This window comes from Erythrolamprus reginae, chromosome 1, assembly GCF_031021105.1.
Source record: "Erythrolamprus reginae isolate rEryReg1 chromosome 1, rEryReg1.hap1, whole genome shotgun sequence".
Classification (NCBI taxonomy): Eukaryota; Metazoa; Chordata; class Lepidosauria; order Squamata; family Dipsadidae; genus Erythrolamprus; species Erythrolamprus reginae.
Window position 1 is genome coordinate 225,556,426 of NC_091950.1, and position 20,193 is coordinate 225,576,618.

General features: G+C 37.0%; 1 protein-coding gene across 3 annotated transcripts in view; it reads left to right on the top strand.

The window, feature by feature from the left end:
- Positions 1-20,193, top strand: part of COL6A2 (collagen type VI alpha 2 chain) — a 58,950-nt gene that overhangs the window by 20,390 nt on the left and 18,367 nt on the right. For all 3 annotated transcript variants that reach the window (XM_070732302.1, XM_070732303.1, XM_070732304.1), the window contains exons 9-21: positions 796-822; positions 912-956; positions 2,191-2,244; positions 3,693-3,755; positions 8,966-9,028; positions 9,788-9,877; positions 10,433-10,495; positions 11,660-11,722; positions 13,849-13,911; positions 14,734-14,796; positions 15,886-15,936; positions 17,112-17,147; positions 17,581-17,643. In XM_070732302.1, coding sequence (XP_070588403.1) covers positions 796-822; positions 912-956; positions 2,191-2,244; positions 3,693-3,755; positions 8,966-9,028; positions 9,788-9,877; positions 10,433-10,495; positions 11,660-11,722; positions 13,849-13,911; positions 14,734-14,796; positions 15,886-15,936; positions 17,112-17,147; positions 17,581-17,643 — 744 coding nt within the window. The remainder of the gene's footprint in view (positions 1-795; positions 823-911; positions 957-2,190; positions 2,245-3,692; positions 3,756-8,965; positions 9,029-9,787; positions 9,878-10,432; positions 10,496-11,659; positions 11,723-13,848; positions 13,912-14,733; positions 14,797-15,885; positions 15,937-17,111; positions 17,148-17,580; positions 17,644-20,193) is intronic.

Below are 20,193 nucleotides of genomic sequence, written 5' to 3' on the forward strand. Positions count from 1 at the left end.
TGCTTTATAACTGGAATACTTTATTTAGTATAATTCTGCATTTCAAAGAGAGCCCTGAGCAATGGGTTCCCTGTCACCTTTCCTGGAGATAGAGGCAAAAGCCCTTCACCTGCATGCAGAATTTTCAATCCTGGGTTGGGCTGAAACAAGCTCCTAGAATGCAGAAGAACCTTTGCTCAGTGGACAGAGCAATGCTTTGGATTGAGAAGCAGTAATATATTCTCTAGCACAACTCTTTCAACCCAATGCAGATTTTTCTGGATTGGGCTGTTACTGGTTTGTGCTATGGAGCTCCTAGGAAAAGAGGGAGCTACTGAAGGACTGGCAAAAAAAAGTTTGAGGATCCCCCCATATGCCTGAAGTACTTTTGGTTTTCATGTTGAAAGCACTGTTCAGTCTTAATCACTACCAGATAAGCAGTGATCCTATGCCTTACTGAAATGCTCTTAAATTGCAGTTGTGTTTTGATTTTAATATTGCCTGGCTAATTGCTGTGGTATTATTTATGTTATCATTTGTGACTTTCTTACTGTGAGCCACCTTGGTAAAACTTCTATCCCTAAAAAAATTCTTTTTCACCCAATTGGGCAGACAGGGCTTAACATTGCAACTGAAGTTTTGTGGTGGGTGTAGGAGTGGGGAAGATCTTCCATGTCATTTGTTCTAGGATAATATTTAGTGACACAAAATTATTTCACTCTGTCCCAAATAATTTCTTAACCAGCTGCCACACTGTTATGGCTGTTTTAAAGGAAGCAGGTCTTGACTCATCTTGTTTTCTTATATCCTTTGTAGGGAGAATTTGGAGCAGATGGACGGAAGGTAAGGTTTGACAGAGGAAAATTAGACATTATTTCACTATTGGTTTGATGGAAAAAGCTGTCTCTAATGCTTTTGATCTTTGATTTCAGGGAGCTAGTGGTACTGCTGGAAGAAATGGCACTGATGGACAGAAGGTAATGTTGTTTTCAGCAGTATAATGTCAGTCTTTTGTTTACATTGATAAAATTCATTATAAATGAGAATAAGCTCCCTAAATATAAGCTTTAATTAGCAATCTAAAATAGGAGAGTGGCCCAGACAGATCATTAGTTTTCACTTTCATTTTGTAACTGAATATTCTGTCACATTCCAGTGTCCCGCGTAAGAAAAGCCAGCAACACAAGTTGATATTTGTCTCTTTTTCTGGAAACTCGGACCCGGCACAAAGCGACCATACAAAAGGAATCAAAGTTTGTGCTACCCTAGTTAGCTGCACCCACCCCTTATATTGTGCTCCACCTCCCCTGTGTGTACCCCGTCCCTCCCACTGACCGCTTAGACAGCTTCTACAGTCCAGCCACACTTCTAGCTGCCCATTCCAGTTTCTTGCTGCCAGTTGTTTTCCCAATCCAACAAACAGCTGTTTTTCATGGAGCCAAGTACAGCCAAGGTTCCACTAGTCAGGCAGTAGTTCCCGAAGTACTCTAATATCCACATCCTCATTAGATTTAATTGGAAGAAAATAACTATTTAATTTACAGAAATAGTAATTTGACCTGTCTGAAAATTTGTCAACATCATGTTGTGTATTGATCCTGAATAGTTGAGATGCATCCAAAATTAATGGAGCCCCTATGAGTTATCGCCTTATCGCCCACACCTTTTTAGACTTGAATTACTGCTTTTCTCTTGGCATTTGGCCTGTAATCATTTGCTGCTACTGTAAATCAAAGTAGGGCAATTCGTGGAAAACAGGCCTCAGGCAACTTCCCAGCCTTATTTTTGCAGTTTACCAGGACAGCGCTTATTAGCATTCAGTGGGAAAATGACAAATTTTATTACAATAACTTGTTTTTTAAAAAAAACCTCTTAAAATGAATTAAGATTTAGCATAGATGTTTTACACTTATGTAACCCCTGGGAGGATGAAAAAAAATAGAAATCCTGCTTTAAGGTCTCCTGCCATGTACAGAGGATTGGACTAGAAGACCTGAAAGTCCCTTTTCCAGCTCTGTGATTCTATTCTATTTTATTTATTCTGAAATGCGGCTCATTCCTCCTGGTTCAGTCCACAGTTCATTCACTAAAGAGGCCCTGAATTGCTGGTGGAGACAGCTGAACAAGAAATTTAAGTGCCTTTGTGATTCTTCCACCTTACCCCTATTTAATGTTGCTCACAATCACTCCTTTTATATCTAATGCTTTCAGGGCAAGATGGGGCGGATTGGACCTGTTGGCTGTAAGGGAGACCCAGGCGAAAGGGTAGGAATGCTTTCTCTACTATGTCAACTCTTTTTTCATATTCTTATAAATTGTATGCAAAGGAAATTATTATACTCAAAGTGTCTTGGGAATTTTATGGATGATAAAAAAATATTATAAAAAACACATCTTGAAAATAAATTAAATGAATGTCATTTCTTTATCAATAAAACAAATGAAAACCTGAAACAAGAAGGTGACTTTTATTTACAATTTCTGTGCAGCTCTTCAAGGTGAGTAATAAAGTACAGTGATACAAAGTGTTCTGAAAGAGCACTTTCAGAGTGTGTAAGCAAATCAGTCAATGAATTAATAGCAGAAAGAGAAAAAAAGGCTGACCAAGATAAATCCTTTAAGAAAAATGATTTAGTAGTGTTTAATGCATATGGATTATATATAATTAGCTAATGCATCTTTTCAGTTGCCTGTAGTCATTCAATCATAATACTGTAACATCCATCAACAATCATATCTCTATACAGCACACTCAGTAACATTAGTCAAACTGCTTGTACCATGCAGTACAAATTCAAGTATGTCACCATGGGTGAGATACGACTTGTTTTCTCTTTTTAGAAGCAATGTGCATACTTACTTGGTTTTTGCATGATTTGATAATATTTTTATACTTTTTGCTTTAGTGCTAGCTGACTGGGATATGTTTAGGAGGAAGCAGATTATAAGTGCAAGAAAAATAACACAACAATAAGTATTACATATCGATACCTCTGTTATGTGACTAACACTAGAGTGGTACATAATATTAGCAATTGCTTTGATCTTAAGTCTGTTCTGCTCAAGTTCATAAATATTACCATCTGTTCCACTTCTACTCTAGAATAATGATCTATTGTTAGTGTGTCCAGTTCTCAGCATTCTTTTTAAGTTCAGAATGTGATTTACACCAGAATGTGATTTACACCAAAAGAAACGCTGAATTTCATTGAAGTTCATAAAACCTATTAAACTTTTATACATCTTTTGTACAGAAGGCATAGGATCTAGCTTTACTTTGGAAAGTAAAAAGTTTAACATGCTTTTGGTTGTTGGCAGAAATGATATGTGAGCAAAGCCACCATGGTTACTACTATACTGAATTACATTCAGTATAGTAGTACACTGCTTTCAGCATTCAGATTTGCACATAATAAGTTCCGGGAAGGGTAAAATCTACTTCTAAATATCTGTGCAGAATCATTTTACATATTTTCTATTATACTGCCACCAAATAATTCCATTTAGATCTTGTCTGAATTCTCTCAGATACATTTCTAAAATGCCATCTATTTAAGGCATTAAAAAAACCAAGCATCAGGATGGCTATCATGAGATGTTTTCATCATTATGATATCTACAGTCACAACATACTTTCCAGTTGTTTACATTCTACTTTTCCAAATGAAATGGTTTCTGACTAAATCCTCCCACACTCCCACTCTTTCTTTTAGGGTCCCGATGGCTACCCAGGAAACCCTGGTGAACGAGGACTATCGGGAGAGGAAGGAATAAAGGTCTGTTCAATTCCATACTGGCAGAGACTAAAGACAGCATGATATAGTCAGGAAGAGTAGAGTCAAACAAAAGCAGTACATGAATCTGGCTGATTTCTCAGTTGAGAAACTTTTTCAAGGTATTTAGTTTAGAAAAACGATAGTAAAAGGAAATGAACATGGTAGAGATTTGTTTTTTAAAAGTTTTTTAGAACTTTAGGTTACAAAGTTAGAAAACAAAAGGAAGTCACTTTTCCATCAGGGGATCCTAGGGCTCTGCTGAGATTTGGAATACACTCTCAAAGTGTGGGAATACCAATGGTCTGTTTGTAGCCTCTTAAAGGAGCTCTTACAGGCACTTTTCTTCGACTATAGAGCACCTTCAGAGGGCAAGCCTGGTGAGAAGACAGGCAGCTTCTCTGCAGTATCACAAAGTAACTGCATGTTCAATTGATTTTACCTTTATAATAAAACAAATCTTATGATGAGTTTTAATTTGTAAAGGAAACTGGAAATTCTGAAAACTAAGGTAAGGAAAATGCTGTTATCAGTAGGAACAGTAAGAGCCAATTTTTCTTGCATGTCTCTTTTCATTTCATGGTTGCTAATTTTTCCCATGGGTGAACTGTTTAATTGGGAATTCAAATCCAGTTTAATGGCAGGCTTGTCCTGACTTGAGCATTTAGGAATGAAAGACCACTCCATGGTTAAAGTGAAAGGTTTACTTTTACTAGAGTCAAGTGGTTACAGTGTAAACAAAGCTGGATCTGAAAGTTCTGCACAAAGCCTGCAATTTTCCTACTTCCTGGGCCCTCTCCCCTTGACCATCCATCAGTGTCCAATAGTATTCACTTTAGATGTTTTGGGATTGGCTTTGAGATTTGGTGGCTCTTTAGTGGAGTTTTGCCTTCTGTTCTCATGCTCCATCCTTGATCAGCCGGTTCATTCTGGATTGACATCTCTGGTTCTTGTCACCATGTCATTCTCACCCTTCCTACTACCTACTTCCCCAATCTCCTTTCCCACCCCCCACTTCTGCATTTTATGGCAAGATGCCAGCAAAGCAGGATATACTGAAGTTGGCAGACTTGAAAGTGAGGGATGATTTAAAAAGAGAAAAGCACATTGAATCCCTCTGCCCCAATACACATCACTGCCAATAAATTACATTTAAAATTAGTCGCTTATTTGTAGCTCTTCCATGACTATCAGAATGGGTTGCAACTTGTTTTAGGAGGGCCTAATTTAAAGTCTGCATGACTTGAAATTGAGAAAAGCTGCTTAAGATTCTTCTCAGTAATTCTGGATGCTTGGGAAATGGGCAAGAGAAATAAAACAGGCTTCTACTAAACATCTCTAATGAATTCCTTGAGGGTGACATGAGCCAGGGCTGATTTCTTTTTTCTACCAGGGAATGTTTTATTGGACAGTGTCTGAAATGGGAGAGGAATCTTATTACCTATTTTGTTTCTATATCTATATCTCTATTAGCCTAATCCTAATTCTCCTCTATTTTTTCTTATCTCTGTAGTCTTCTATCTATAAATGAAGAGGGGTTGGTGCGTGCAAGGGGCAGGGAGCAGTTCCGGGGTTGTGTTCATATGCACGGGAGAGGGCATTGCATTACGGGTGTGTGCATGCACACACACGCTATCGCACACACGCACACCCCTTTGGAATCCAGCTAAAAAAGGTTAGCCATCACTGGCCTAGGACATCCATCAGAAAATTAGCAACAGAGAAACATAGAGATAGAGGACTTCACTATATCAACTTTAGATAGTAGTTACTTATAATGTCTTCGTTTCCTTCTAACCAAGTCATGCTGGAGCGTCTTTTTTACTGCTGGCTTTAAATCTGGTCTGTCCCATGTTAGTCCCTTCTGCTCCTCTCTTTTCTTTACCATGTAATTTTGGCTCAATTTCCCTTCTCTCTTTCAGTTTACTTCTCAGCTTCCACCATACATCCTACTTCTGGATGTGACCATAACATAGTTTCAACAATTTTAACAACTTCCACATTTCTTCATTTCTGTCCATCATGTCTACCAATACTGGATTATCTGATTACCATGCCTGATAAATTCCAAACCTTAGAAACAACCATAAAAGCACAAAAACATACAGTTCATTGACTCCATAGATGCTCGTTTTGAAGCATGCTTCACATATATATTTTTTTTTGGGGGGGGGGGGGATTACTGCTCAAAATCATATTCCAATACTTCAACCACTACGTCAACCTCAAATTCAAGTACCATTACCTCAACCACGTGCACAACCACAACAGGAAAGACTTAATGAACTCAATCTGTATAGTCTGGAGGATAGAAGGGGAAGGGAGGAGATGATCGAAACATTTAAATATGTTAAAGGATTAAATAAGGTCCAGGAGGGAAGTGTTTTTAATAGGAAAGTGAACACAAGAACAAGGGGACACAATCTGAGGTTAGTTGGGGGAACGGTCAGAAGCAACATGAGAAAATATTATTTTACTGAAAGTGTAGTAGATGCTTGGAACAAACTTCCAGCAGATGTGGTTGGTAAATCCACAGTAACTGAATTTAAACATGCCTGGGATAAACATATATCCATCCTAAGATAAAATACAGGAAACAGTATAAGGGCAGACTAGATGGACCATGAGGTCTTTTTCTGCCGTCAATCTTCTATGTTTCTATGTAACAGCCTCAACCACATATACCATCTCAAACATCTAGCAACCATCCAAGCAATTTATCCTTATTCATCAAAGACATCCTTGAATGCGAACAACAACATAATAACGCTATTCTATTTGGGCTCAATGTCATCGACGAACCTGATATCCCAAGCATTCGCAACTTCACTGTACGAAACATTCTCCCAGAAGATATCATTCAGATATGGCCCAGAATTTAAGTACAGTGGTACCTCTACTTAGGAACTTAATTCGTTCCGTGACCAGGTTCTTAAGTAGAAAAGTTCTTAAGTAGAAGCAATTTTTCCCATAGGAATCAATGTAAAAGCAAATAATGCGTGCAAACCAGTTAGGAAAAAAATAAAAGCTTGGTATTTGGGTGGGAGGAGAAGGAAGAAGAGGAGGAGGAGAGTCGTTGCTGAAGGAAGAAGGTGAGGTGAGAATCAAAAAAATTAAAAACTTTAAGGCTTAAAAAAAAAGAGGGACTCTGAGGCAGCAAGGAGGAGCACGCGCCTCCAATACACCCGGCGCGAGGCTCCCATACACTCCCTCCCATTCACTGCCTCCCATACACTGGCTGCTGCTGTTGCTACCTGCCGCCTGCCCCGCCCCTCTCGCAGCCCCTTCGCTGGGAGCGCTTTCATCCAGATGTCAATGAAGGGGCTGCAGGAGAGGCGGGGCAGGCGTTCCCGAAGCGCTCGGAGAAAACACTCCCAGCGAAGTGGCTGCAAGAGCGCTTTCTCCGAGCGCTTTGGGAACGCCTGCCCTGCCTCCTGCAGCCCCTTCACTGACAGCCCTGGATGAAAGCGCTCCCAGCGAAGGGGCTGCGAGGGCGGGCAGGCGTTCTCGAAGCGCTCGGGAGAAAACTCTCTCACAGCCCCTTCGCTATGAGCGCTTTCACTGAGCCAGTCCCTTCGCAATTGCCCCTCTGCTCCAGCCCCGCCCTCCCAAAGGGTGGGGCTGCCACGTCGGATTCCATCCCTCTTGCCAGGACAAGAGGATAGTGGCGGTGGCAGTGGTTTTCGTTTCAGAAGCAGCAGCAGCGCCGGGAATGTCCCATCCACCCACCCCCCACCCACCCCCGAACAAAGATCCGAATGCCGACAGTAATGGGCAAGAGGGGTGAGTTTTGGGCTTGCATGCTTTTCCATTGATTCCTATGGGAAACACTGTTTCATCTTACAAACTTTTCACCTTATGAACCTCATCCCGGAACCAATTAAGTTCATAGACAAGGTATTAGTGTACTTCCAAAAAAATATATTAATCATAATCAGTACTATTTATTTTTCCCAATCCTCCTTTAATAATCATAGCTTTATTATATCCCTTTTCCCTTTCCCCCTGTTTTTCTTTACCATTATAATTCACATAATAATCTTATAATTCAGATAATCAATAAGTTCAAAATTGTCTCTACAAATCCATTTAAGAACCTTATAGTTATAAATTTATCATTATCTAAGTCTTCTATCTGCTTCTTCTCCTTTCAATATTACAAATATAAGCTATCTCACATTTCAATTGGTAGTTCAATTAATAATCAAATGACCATTTATCAGTCTTGTAAATTTGTAGTTTTATCACTGTCCAAATCTTCTCCCATCTGCTCCTTCGTATTTCAATTCTTTTTTTATTTTCTTGCTTTTATTTTTATAATTATTTTAAAATGTTTAGTCCCCTTTCTCAATTCAATTTCTGTGCTGCAAATAAAATTTGTAATTTCCACATGTTTCTGCAGTTCTATAAAATAATTCTTGTAGAGCAATAGAAATTTTCCTTTTCAAGATGTTGTAGCCTCCAGGTGGAAATAATTAAGAAAATTCACAGTCACAATCAGCATAGATAAGGTGTTTCCGGAGCCAAGGTCGAAAAACAGATTGTATGTCCAACAAATCTTCTCTTGTCTTCTCCTTCAACCATCTTATTAATTCCACAAAAAAAAATTTATTATTTATATAATAAAAAAATAATTTTCTCAGCTGATTGAAACCAATTTGCTAAAATTCATAAAAAATAGTTCAGTAATCCAATGAACAAATTTTAAAATCCTCAAGCTTTTATTGTCCTTCCAGAAGCTTTTTGCTGTTGTATCCAATTGCCAATTAGTTGCTTCCTCTCCATTTTTTTTCAAGAAAATCAATCCAAGCTCCAGTTTGCTGAGTCATTCACCAGCACCATTCTTAACTCAGTTCCTCTCGCTCCAGCACATTCCTTAATTCCTCTCCCTTGACAAAATAAATAAATAAAAATAAAATAAATAAAATAGTTTCATTCTGATTCCAGTATATGTGTATGCATGCATGCATATGTAACTAAAACAACTATAACAACTGTAATTGCAACAATTGTAACAACTATAATTAAATTGTAACTTACATGCATTATGTTTGTATGTATGTTTGGTTTTATAATAAGGGTTTTTTACTTGTTTTAGTATTGGATTGTTACATGCTGTTTTTATCACTGCTGTTAGCTGCCCCTAGTCCACGGAGAGGGGAAGCATACAAATCCAATAAATAAATAAATAAATATACTACATCTTGTTTCAGGGAGATCCTGGCCGACCTGGCAGTCATGGCCCACCTGGTCCCACTGGGGATTCTGGAGCTTCTGTATGTAACCCTATGACTTTTCTGAAATAATTAAATTCTTTGAACTTCAAGTCACAAACTGATTGTAGTGCATCAGTAGCATGATTTCAGAATGTGGATATGATATATCTAACAATGTTCCTTTTATAGCAACTGTAAAAAGTTAGGAAAATAGGAACCTTAGTTAGACTGAACTAAACTTAAAACTAAACTCCTCTAGTAAATGTTAAAGGAAATGTTTCCAAATGTTAAAGGAAACATTCACTTATATTTGTATTTGAGGACAACTACTTATTACAAATATGATTGAAATGAAGTACCTAAGAGAGTATGTGTTTCTAAATAGCAAAATCCAAGATTTTCTGCACCATTTGCAGTCCCTCCAGTACAAATTTCATAATCCAATCAATCTATTGATTGAATTTTCTAACACTGTGCTTGAACCTATCTGTAGGCAGATGATCTGATGATAAGCGTTTTCCAGCAATGCTTTTCTTAGAGAGACGTCCACTATCCTCAGAGCTGTATTTAGCACAACAAAAAGTAAAAATGAAAAAAAATGGCTAAAGAAATCTAGATAGACCCCTTAAAACTTCCATCCTGATAATAAAATAATGATCTGTATTACAAGAGACAGGAAACAATTTTGCAAAAATCTAACATTTCCAAAGTGTGGTTTATATGATCAAATCAGATAATCCTCTGAAACACTACCTTTTGTTGTCCAAAAGCCTTTTTCTAACAGGTTTTGTTTCTATTGTTTTTCTTTTATTTTCAAAGGGACCAAAAGGATACAAAGGAGAACCTGGTCTTCCTGGTCTCAAAGGAAGTCCAGGTGCCAAAGGAATAGGAGGACCAAAAGGAGAACCTGTAAGACCATTGATGCTTTCTAACTTTGCTTTTTTTAATGCTTTTCAAAAGCAGGTTGCATTACAAGTCTTAAAAGACACTCAGAAGGGTAATACTGAGTCTGCAAGTGCTAGACTTTTAGGGTTGATTTTCTTTATAAAAATACCTTGTGAAAAAATTCATGGTATCAATCATATGAAAATTTGTAGCTTCCAATTTCTTTTTTTATGACATTTAAATGTAATAATGTAAAAATGTACTCTGGTGTCTGATCCTTAGTTTCGTGCCATAATATTTAAATTTTAATAAAGTCTCCTCTTGGCACATATTAGTAGATGAAATGCACAGAAAAAGCAAATAGGAATTGTTTTAATTTTAAAATAAATATGTTGTCTTCTTCCTCTTTGAGAACTAATCCACCAAAAGCTGTATTAAGTGCAGGCTTTCCTTTCCTGGTAGTATCTTTATGTTTTAAAATGGAATAGGTATTCTGTGCAGCTGTTTAGCATTTCAGTGAAATAATCCATACTTGGAGTTTGATTTTTTTTTTAAATGATTTTACTCTTTTTTGCTCAGGGTCGTCGTGGTGATCCTGGAGACATAGGAAATCCTGGAAATCAAGGATCCAAAGGGGAAAAAGTAAGTTCATCAAGTATCCAAAACAACAAATATAAACCTTTTTTGAATGCTAGTGCTAGTGCTTACAAAAATCTCTTGGGAAAGAGAATGATACATATAGATTTTTAGTGGAAATAAATAAGCTATCAAAAAGAACCAAAAGCTGTCTGAGAAAAGTTTTTCCTTGCTTCCTAAAGGGATAGCTTGATTCCCAGTCCAGGAAGATAAAGGGAGCTGATTTTTTCCCCCTTTATTAATTTTCTGGACACGTTGGTGAATTTTATTTCTTCAGTCAATTTACCAGTATATTTTTTGGCAGCTGTCTGCTTGATTTGACTTTTAAAGATTAACAACATAATATCGGAAAAGCAAAGTTCCAGCCTTCAGAATTATCTGAGTTCCATAAGCATTCTTTGGAAATAAAAATGGAGCATGGTGGCAGCTAGTCGTAAAACAAGGAAAGGATAGATAAGGAGAAGCCAATAGGGGACAGGAGAAAGAGGCACATCTCTTCTGGCAAATTAGCATTTTATACTTGGCCATGCTCACTGTGTTTGACAAGGCATATTATATGTTCTGAAAGATTTAAGTACATCCATTGACTCAAATGTCTGTAAGCCCTTTTTAGGCTTTTGACTTCATTTTTTTTAAGAGCCATGATGGCTCAGTGGTTAGAATGCAGTACTTCAAGCTACTTCTGCTGACTGCCAGCTACCAGCAGTTTGGCAGTCAGCGGAAGCCTCCCTGGCTCAATGCTGACTCGGCATTCCATCCTTCCAAGTTGGGTAAAATGAGGATCCAGATTGCTGGGGTCGATATGCTGATTCTATAAACAACTTAGAGAGGGCTGTAAAGCATTGTGAAGCAGTATATAATGTAAATCTAAATGCTATTGCTATTGCTATTTTTAGTTATGTTTACCTTTTGCAATAAATAGGACAATAAACAGATTTAGAGATCAATAAGAAAGTAGTGAAATATTAAGCCAGGTCCCCAATGTTTACCTTTTATCAGGGTTCAAATATTATATTTATGGATGGTTGGATGTCTTCTGGAGTTTTCTATCATAAATCCAGTTATTATACACAGTAAGCTACAATAGAGTTGAAAGCAATAACGAGTCTGCGGAGAGGGGCGGCATACAAATCTAAATAATAATAATATGAATTATTTCTTTATTCACAGGGAGATCCTGGTTCTGAGGGACAAAGAGGTCTACCAGGAGAAGTTGGAGAGAAAGGAAGAAATGTATGATAGAATCCCCCCCCCCCATTAGATGTCTCTAGCCACTACTTTAAAACTAGATTGAAAAAATGTTTTCCTGTTATTATAGATATTTACATATTATTGGTTTACATATACTACTAGAATTTGTGAGACTGCTGAAATACCCTGGCAAAATGGTACTTTATTATGTTAAATATAAAAAACTTTGATGCTCAATTCCTGACAGAAGCAAAGAAAGAGGGAAGGGAGACAATAAGTCAGAACTATTAATTATACCACTTAATAGAGTTGAAGGGAAACAGAAATTTGGAGCTTTTTCTGCATAACTTGTCCTCTAAAAAATGTATGGATAATTTTTATTTGTCTGAATAACTAACTTTTGTGTTCTAAAAATTGTCCTCTATAGATTCTTCACTTTCACCCCCAAAGTCTTGCCTCCTTGCTCATACAACTTTCTGAGATTGGGTCTCCTTTCTAACTGGGTTAATATTAATGTTTAATATTTCAATTTTGGGGCTAAGTAGCTTACAGTTAAAGAGCTAACCTTAAAAGAAATTATCTTTTAACACAGTTAAAAGAAAGAATATACAATACTGTGATGTATACATTCCATATGATTAAAGAACCTCAAAATGATGAAAGTGTGCTAATAGTTTCTGATAGCTGTTGTACATCTTTCATAGTGTGCATTTAAGGAAATATAGTCTAAAGACTGCAAAGTTATTTAATAGAGATAGTTCCTACTTATTTGTTGTTGCAATGAGATTTGGTGAGGGGCATTTCAAACTTTGGTACAACACAAAGTTTGAAAAGCAGGAAAATCGAATTCTAATGAACAATAAATGCTTTTGTTTCCTGTTTTGCAATAATCATCAAATTGATTTTATAAGGATTGATTGTCAGTTGCTTGTCGACATATGGTTGAATGAGTTCAGGCTTGATAGAAATAAATCTGTGAAATCAGTTATGGCTAAAATAAGATTGACAACATATAAGCAAAATGTTTCTGTGATATTCTCATACAGGTAGTCCTTGACTTAGAACCATTCATTTAGTGACCATTCAAAGTTACAGTGGTAATGAAAAAAGTAAATTATGATCAGTCTTCAACTTATGACCATTATAGCATCCCCATGGTCATATGATCAGAATTTGAGCACTTGACACCTGGCATGTATTTATGACAGTTGCACTGCCCCAGGTTCATGAGATCTCCATTTGTAACCTTCCTAAGTTTCCCACAATCCAAGTCAATGGGGAAAGCCAGATTCACTTAACAACCATATGTTTCACTTAATTGCAGTGAATGTGATTCACTTCACATTCACTGTGGCAACAAAGGTTGTAAAATGGAACACAACTCAGTTGCTTAGTAACAAGAATTTGGGGCTCCATTGTGATTGTGAGGATTATGGTTGTAAGGACTGCCTATATATAATGCAATAAATAGGCTAATTTTCACATGCTGTGACTTAAGATGGCCTTACTGTCTAGGGAAGTCTCTATATGTCTACAGTAGAGACAGGCAGATTATCAGAGTTGGAAGTGACCTTATAGGTCATCTAGTCCAACCCCTCACCCAAGAGGAGACCCTACACCATTTCTGACAAATGGCAGTCCAATCTCTTCTTGAAAGCCTCCAGTGATGAAGCTTCCATAACTTCTGAAGGCAAGCTGTTCCATTGGTTAATTGTTCTCCCTGTCAGAAAAAAATCTCGTTATTTCTAGGTTGAATCTCCCTTGCTCCTTTTTTTCTCTAGCCATGCCCAGTTCCTGCAACCATCAGGTTTTAGCCTCCAGTCCCCTAATCATCTTGTTTGCTCTTCTCTGCACTCTAGAAAGAGTCTCAACATCTTTTTATAATGTGGTGACCAAAACTGAATGCAGTATTCTAGATGTGGTCCATTGATGGGCTCCTACGGGAACGGTCAGGAACACAGTTCCAGTAGCAAAATTTGGAGCTCCACCCCAGAGCACCCAATTTGCACCGAAAGATGGATGGTTTAATTGGTCGTCCACCAAAACTCCAAGATCCCTCTCACAGTTACTGCTATTAAGTCTAATTTCACCCAGTCTATATATGCATTTGAAGTGGTATCTGAAGTGAGGGATAGCTCTGACTGTTCATCTCACATTATGCTTCACAGGGAGATCCAGGATTACCAGGCCAGCGTGGTTCACCGGGTGCTGTAGGAGAAAAAGGCAAACCTGTAAGTTTATCTAAGCAAATTTACAGGATACAGCCATTATCTTAACCTCCTATGTTGTTACTTTCCAAGAAGCAGCAAAATAAGAAAACAATACATTTTTTCCATGTACAAATTATTTCAGTCAGGATTAAAACCCTTGTTCTTTGCTTCTTGCTGTAGATTTCACTTGCCCAGTTTTCCCTATTTGTGCCAGCTCAGTGTTACCAAAGTTCACAACATCTGGAGTACCCAAAATCTAATATTCTTCTTTTGTTATTTATTACAATTGTCCAAGACAACCCAACTCAAGAGAATAAATAATAGCACTTCAAATGATGTATTGTATCTGCATTACAATTTTGGGGAAAGTGTTTTTCTAGTTTTTGTTAATGTGCATTTCTCTCACACACTTAGGATTTGAGTATATGGTAATTTGATTATAATTTTTAATTATTACATAATATTATAATGAGAAATGCAGTCTTCATTAGAAAAAGTGATGCAAATAGCAAGGGATTGAAGAAATCAGAAAAGTTCAATGGTTAAGCCAGGAATTTTAGCCTGAGATTTGACACGACAGTATATAAAACTGCAGTCTCTAAATGGACAAAGAAGCAGTTCCTGAAAATCTAGAGTGGTTGCATCTCAATTCTGTTGCCTGACATGGATTGGCAGAGAACAGATGGAAGGAACAAACATGACTGGCTATATTTGAAAAAAGGTATTCTAGAGAACCCCTCATAAGTGGAGGAAAGGATGTCAGTCATGGTATTCAAAATGCTACACCTGATCATTCATTTCTATGTCCCATCTCTTTATTTTCTCCCCACTTCCTGTTTGCAGGGCTCAGCTGGAGCTCCTGGGAGAGAAGGTGAAAGGGGCGACATGGGGCCTAAAGGACCAGAGGTAAGGCCTGTAGCTACCAGGAACAGACTTAGGTTTGCTCTGGTTTGCTTTGTAATATTAAATTGATTTAGTCAACCAAGGCAGACTTGTTGTAAGACTGTTCAAGACAGAGGAGATGTTTTTGTCATTCTTCATCTCTTTCTTGAAAATTCAGATTCAAAGCATTTTTAATAAATTGTTCTTTATTTTTCAGTTGGTGTTTCTTGCCAACTGAGTTGGGTTCTTCTATACGGCTCATTAAAGGCCTATTAAACTTTAAAAGGAAACCCAGTTAAATATAATGACTCAGGATAGAACCAGGAGATTGTGAATTCTAGTCCTATCTTAGGCATGAAGTCACCTGAAGCCTAGGAAGAAGGAAGCAATGGCAATAGCAAATCACTTCCAAAAAACCTTGCCAAGAAACCTCCAGGCACTTTTCCAGGCAGTTGTCAGGAATTAGTGCTGACTTAAAGGTACATATGAATTCACACTTAGAGAAGGTCAGCCAGTTATTTATTAATGGAGGTCATGAACAGTTTTTTAAGTTGTAAAAATGTTTATATCAATATTAACTATGATTTCTAAAATATTAATGCTGATAAGCATAGAGTTGGTTAGATTTTACATTACTTATTGAGGTTTATCAAGATTATATCGAGTAAGAAAGTTGTGATTTCATTTTGAATTAAGTTTTCTGCATTGTAACATGAATATCGTTCCAGTAATTTTGATTTTTTTTAAAAAAAAAATGTGTCTTCCACTTTTGGTAACTTTATTTTTGTTTCCAGACATTTCAATTTCTATTATTGTATGTTTTCTTTATTGTGGAAATTATTGATGGAACTGTATAAAACACTTAGCACTAACTTTCTTTCAGATTTAAACGAAAGCTTGGGAGTTAATTGATGATTTTATGTATATTGCAATATAATTAAATCTATGCAAGCTGTCCAGAGTCATTAGAGTTGATGGTATACAAATAATTGTAATATATAAATAATAAGACCTAAGCTAAAATGTTGTGCAAATTAGTAAGAAGCAAATTTCTGAAGTCTTATACATGAAATGTTTGAATTGTATGTTTATTTTCTTGTTTTTTACTCATAGGGTGATAGGGGAAGACCTGGTTTAAGTGTTCCTGGTCCCAGGGGACCCCGGGTATGTTCTTATGGTGTGGCATATGTATATCAATTCGTAGTGTGAAGAGGCTTCCCAGAACAAAGCAGAAGCACCATTGGAAAGGTTCATTTGAAGAACAATCCATGCAAAAGTTTCTTCTCTCTGTTTTTTTACCAACTTATATTTTTAATCCTTCCATGAACAGTGGTTTCCTGGCTAGTTTAGAAAACAAAGATCTCTCTCTCTCTCTCTCTGGAGGAGCATGGTCTTCTGCATTTCATGCAATGCTGCCAAATTTAAAGCTGTAAAAACAATGTCCTTGTCAGCATTTTTATTGTGAAACATAAAAACACAAGTGAGCCCCTATCCTTCTTTAAACATTTACTAAAATAAACACACACCTCTCCCCTGCTGCCTCCCAATATTTTATAAAGAAATTAATCATCTCTTCTCTTTTGCTCATATCATGGATAAGTAAAAGGAGTGAATAGAATTGAATTTTTTATTGGCCAAGTGTGATTGGACTCACAAGGAATTTGTTTTGAGGTAAAAAATATAGCAAAGCATTGATTAAAAACATACAAAAGAAAATAATTTTGTAAACTAAGCAGTTTTACAATGATTTTCCTTTACAAGTACAGTAGATGAAGGAATTATCTCTGCAATAGATTATTTTAAATGCAGATCCATTTTTAAAAATTGCAAAAAAAAACGTAAATAAAAGAGGAATTAAGAAAATGTTTTATATACAATTAGAATACTGTATACTTTAAACTGTTATTGTGAGGTAAAGAATATATTTTTTGAATGTTTCAGCAATATACATTCAATTCAATGTCCATTGAAAGAGAAAACACTGACAGATCATACTTACTCGTAATGGTATGACTATTACGACTAAGTTATGTTGTAATAATATGTTATGTGAACCAAGGCAACTGTGTCTTATTCAGTGATTATTAACTGTGATTTAATGTATTGTGATGGGTTCGGGTTTTTTGAATGTTGCTCATCAGATATTTTACTACTCTCATTCTTTGTTGAAACCAAGGGAAATTGCTTGATTCTCTTGACCTTCCAAAAATATGTTTGTCTGTTAATTAATCTAACTAATTTATCGATCAACATATGAAATTTTATGTTATACTTTCTTATATTTGAATAAATCTATGGCAAGACAAAATGAAAACCGGAACACTTTTCTCTCTTTCTAGGGTGACAAAGGTGAAAAGGGCCAGCCAGGTCCAGAGGTATTGTACACTTATGTACTTGCTTTTGCTATATTACATGGTGTCTGATTATTTTCCTTCACTCATTGAAGAACTGATCCCAGAAACACCTATGAGAACTGGCAGGAGGAAGGTATAGGTGGCATCCATAATGGAGTTGTTCTGGGGGGTCTTGAGTTGCCAGTAGGATAACAAAACAAGCCACAAGATTAATACCAATATTTCTCAGCTCAGCAACTTTAAGAGGTGTGGATTTCACCTTTCAGAAATCACCTCCTGCTGAGAGGTTCGTCTCACAATTTCTTTTTATTTCAATTTAGCTTAAGCCCTTAACTGAATAAGGCAGAACCCTCTTTCTGAAAGAATAATGGAGGAAAATGAAGTATTGAAAAGAAAATGGTGAGCTTTAGAGGAAAATACAAAACAATTTCTTCTTATACCATTTTTGAGACAGGGTGCAAGAGGTGACCTTGGACCAAAAGGTCTTAAAGGGGAAACAGGAGGGCCAGGAGATGATGTAAGTAGATTCTTGATCTTATGTTCTCTAAACTGTTTAAGAACTTTAACCATTTGACGACTAATTTAATATTCTGATTTAAAAAGCATTGCAGTGTGCTCTTCCATTGCTCTTTTGCTTATCATGAACTTAGCTATTGATAAGCTGATATTTCATAATAGTAAACATATATGTTTTATAAATTTACAGCTTCTTTCATAGGCTTTAAATTATATTGTTGCCCATGTAATCTTAAGAATTAGAACATCCCTTATATCTCGTATATAATTGAAAATATACAGTTATAATTATTGTATTGTATGTGAATAATATGTATACCATATACTTATGACAAGGAGATTTAAATACCAGAGAGCTTTGGTTAAAATACCATAGGCCTGAGAAGTTCACTGGAGTAAACTTGCAAAGTTTCCTGGGGTGCCATGTATGTTTCCTGCAATGCTAATAGTATCTGAAGCCTGCTGAATTTTCTCAGGATTCTTTAATGAATTATAGGTGGAACCTCCAAAACTTAATTTAAATGTTGTACTGGTTGGGAATTGTTTCCCTCTTGGTTCCATTTCTGCTTCTGGCTGAAATTTTATTTTATTTTATTTTATTTTATTTATTTTATTTTATTATTTTATCTTATTCTGTTTTTTTAATCAAGCATATATTAGATAGCAGATATAAGTATAAACATAACTATGAATACATGAAATAGATACAAATGAAAGGAAACATTAGGGCAGGGATGGTAGGAATGCTGGTGCATTTATGCACACCCCTTAAAAACCTCTTAGAAATGGGGTGAAGTCGACAGTCTAAGGGTAAAGTTTTGAGGGTTTGGGGAAGAAACCAGAGTCAGGTAGTGCATTCCAGGCATTAACGACTGTGTTACTGAAGTTGTATTTTCTGTAATCAAGTTTGGTGTGGTTTATCATAAGTTTGTTTCTATCATATGCTTGTGTACTGTTGTGGTTGCAGCTGAAATATTCATTGTGGCAGATAATTTTATGTACTATGTTTAGATTGGACCGAAGGTGCCAAAGTTCTAAGTTGTCTAAGCCCAAAATTTCAAGTCTGGTGGCATAAGATATTCTGTTATGAGCAGAGGAGTGGAAGACTCTTCTCATGAAATATCTCTGGACTTGTTCGATTGTATTAATGTCCGATATGCAGTGCTGGTTCCAGACAGATGAGCTGTATTCAAGAATTGGCCTAGCAAAAATTTTGTATGCCCTAGTTTGCAGTTCAATATTACCAGAAAAGAAGCTATGCAAGATTAGATTAACAACTTTTAATGCTTTTTTGGCAATGCTGTTACAGTGAGTTTTGGCACTTAGATCCTTAGAGATGAGTATTCCAAGGTCCTTGACAGAGTAAAGGTCGTCTACAAGGTCATGTTCACCCAGCTTGTATTTTAGGTTTTGAATTTTTTTTAAACATAGAAACATAGAAGTCTGACGGCAGAAAAAGACCTCATGGTCCATCTAGTCTGCCCTTATACTATTTTCTGTATTTTATCTTAGGATGGATATATGTTTATCCCAGGCATGTTTAAATTCATTTACTGTGGATTTCTCTACCACGTCTGCTGGAAGTTTGTTCCAAGGATCTACTACTCTTTCAGTAAAATAATATTTTCTCATGTTGCTTTTGATCTTTCCCCCAACTAACTTCAGATTGTGTCTCCTTGTTCTTGTGTTCACTTTCCTATTAAAAACACTTCCCTCCTGGACCTTATTTAACCCTTTAATATATTTAAATGTTTCGATCATCTCCCCCCTTTTCCTTCTGTCCTCCAGACTATACAGATTGAGTTCATTAAGTCTTTCCTGATAAGTTTTATGCTTAAGACCTTCCACCATTCTTGTAGCCCGTCTTTTATGCCAGTGTGTAAGACAGAACATTTCTTGGTTGAGATTTGGAGTTGTCAATTGTTTGACCATTCTGACAGAGAGTCAAGGTCTTTTTGTAAATTTTGTAAATGATCTTTTAGGAGTTTTTTTTAAAAATACCAAATGGTGTGTGTGTGAGAGAGAAAGGGGGGGGAGAGAAGGGGGCAGCGAGAGAAATACTGTGATACCTTGTCTTACGAACTTAATTGGTTCCAGGACAAGGTTCGTAAGGTGAAAAGTTCATAAGGTGAAAAGTTCGTAAGACGAAACAATGTTTCCCATAGGAATCAATGGAAAAGTGATTAATAGGTGCAAGCCCCAAATTCACCCCTTTTGCCAGCCGAAGCGCCCGTTTTTGCACTGCTGGGATACCCCTGAGGCTCCCCTCCATGGGAAACCCCACCTCTGGACTTCTGCATTTTTGCGATGCTGCAGGGGAATCCCAGCAGGGGAATCCCCGTATCACAAAAATGGGTGCTTCGCTGGCAACAGAAGTCTGGAGGTGGGGTTTCCCAGCAAGGGAAGCCTCAGCGAAATCGCAGCATCGCTAAAATACCGAAGTCCTTGAAACCCCACCTCTGGACTTCCGTTGCCAGCGAAGCGTCCATTTTTGCGATGCTGGGATTCCCCTGCTGGGATTTCCCTGCAGCATCACAAAAATGCAGAAGTC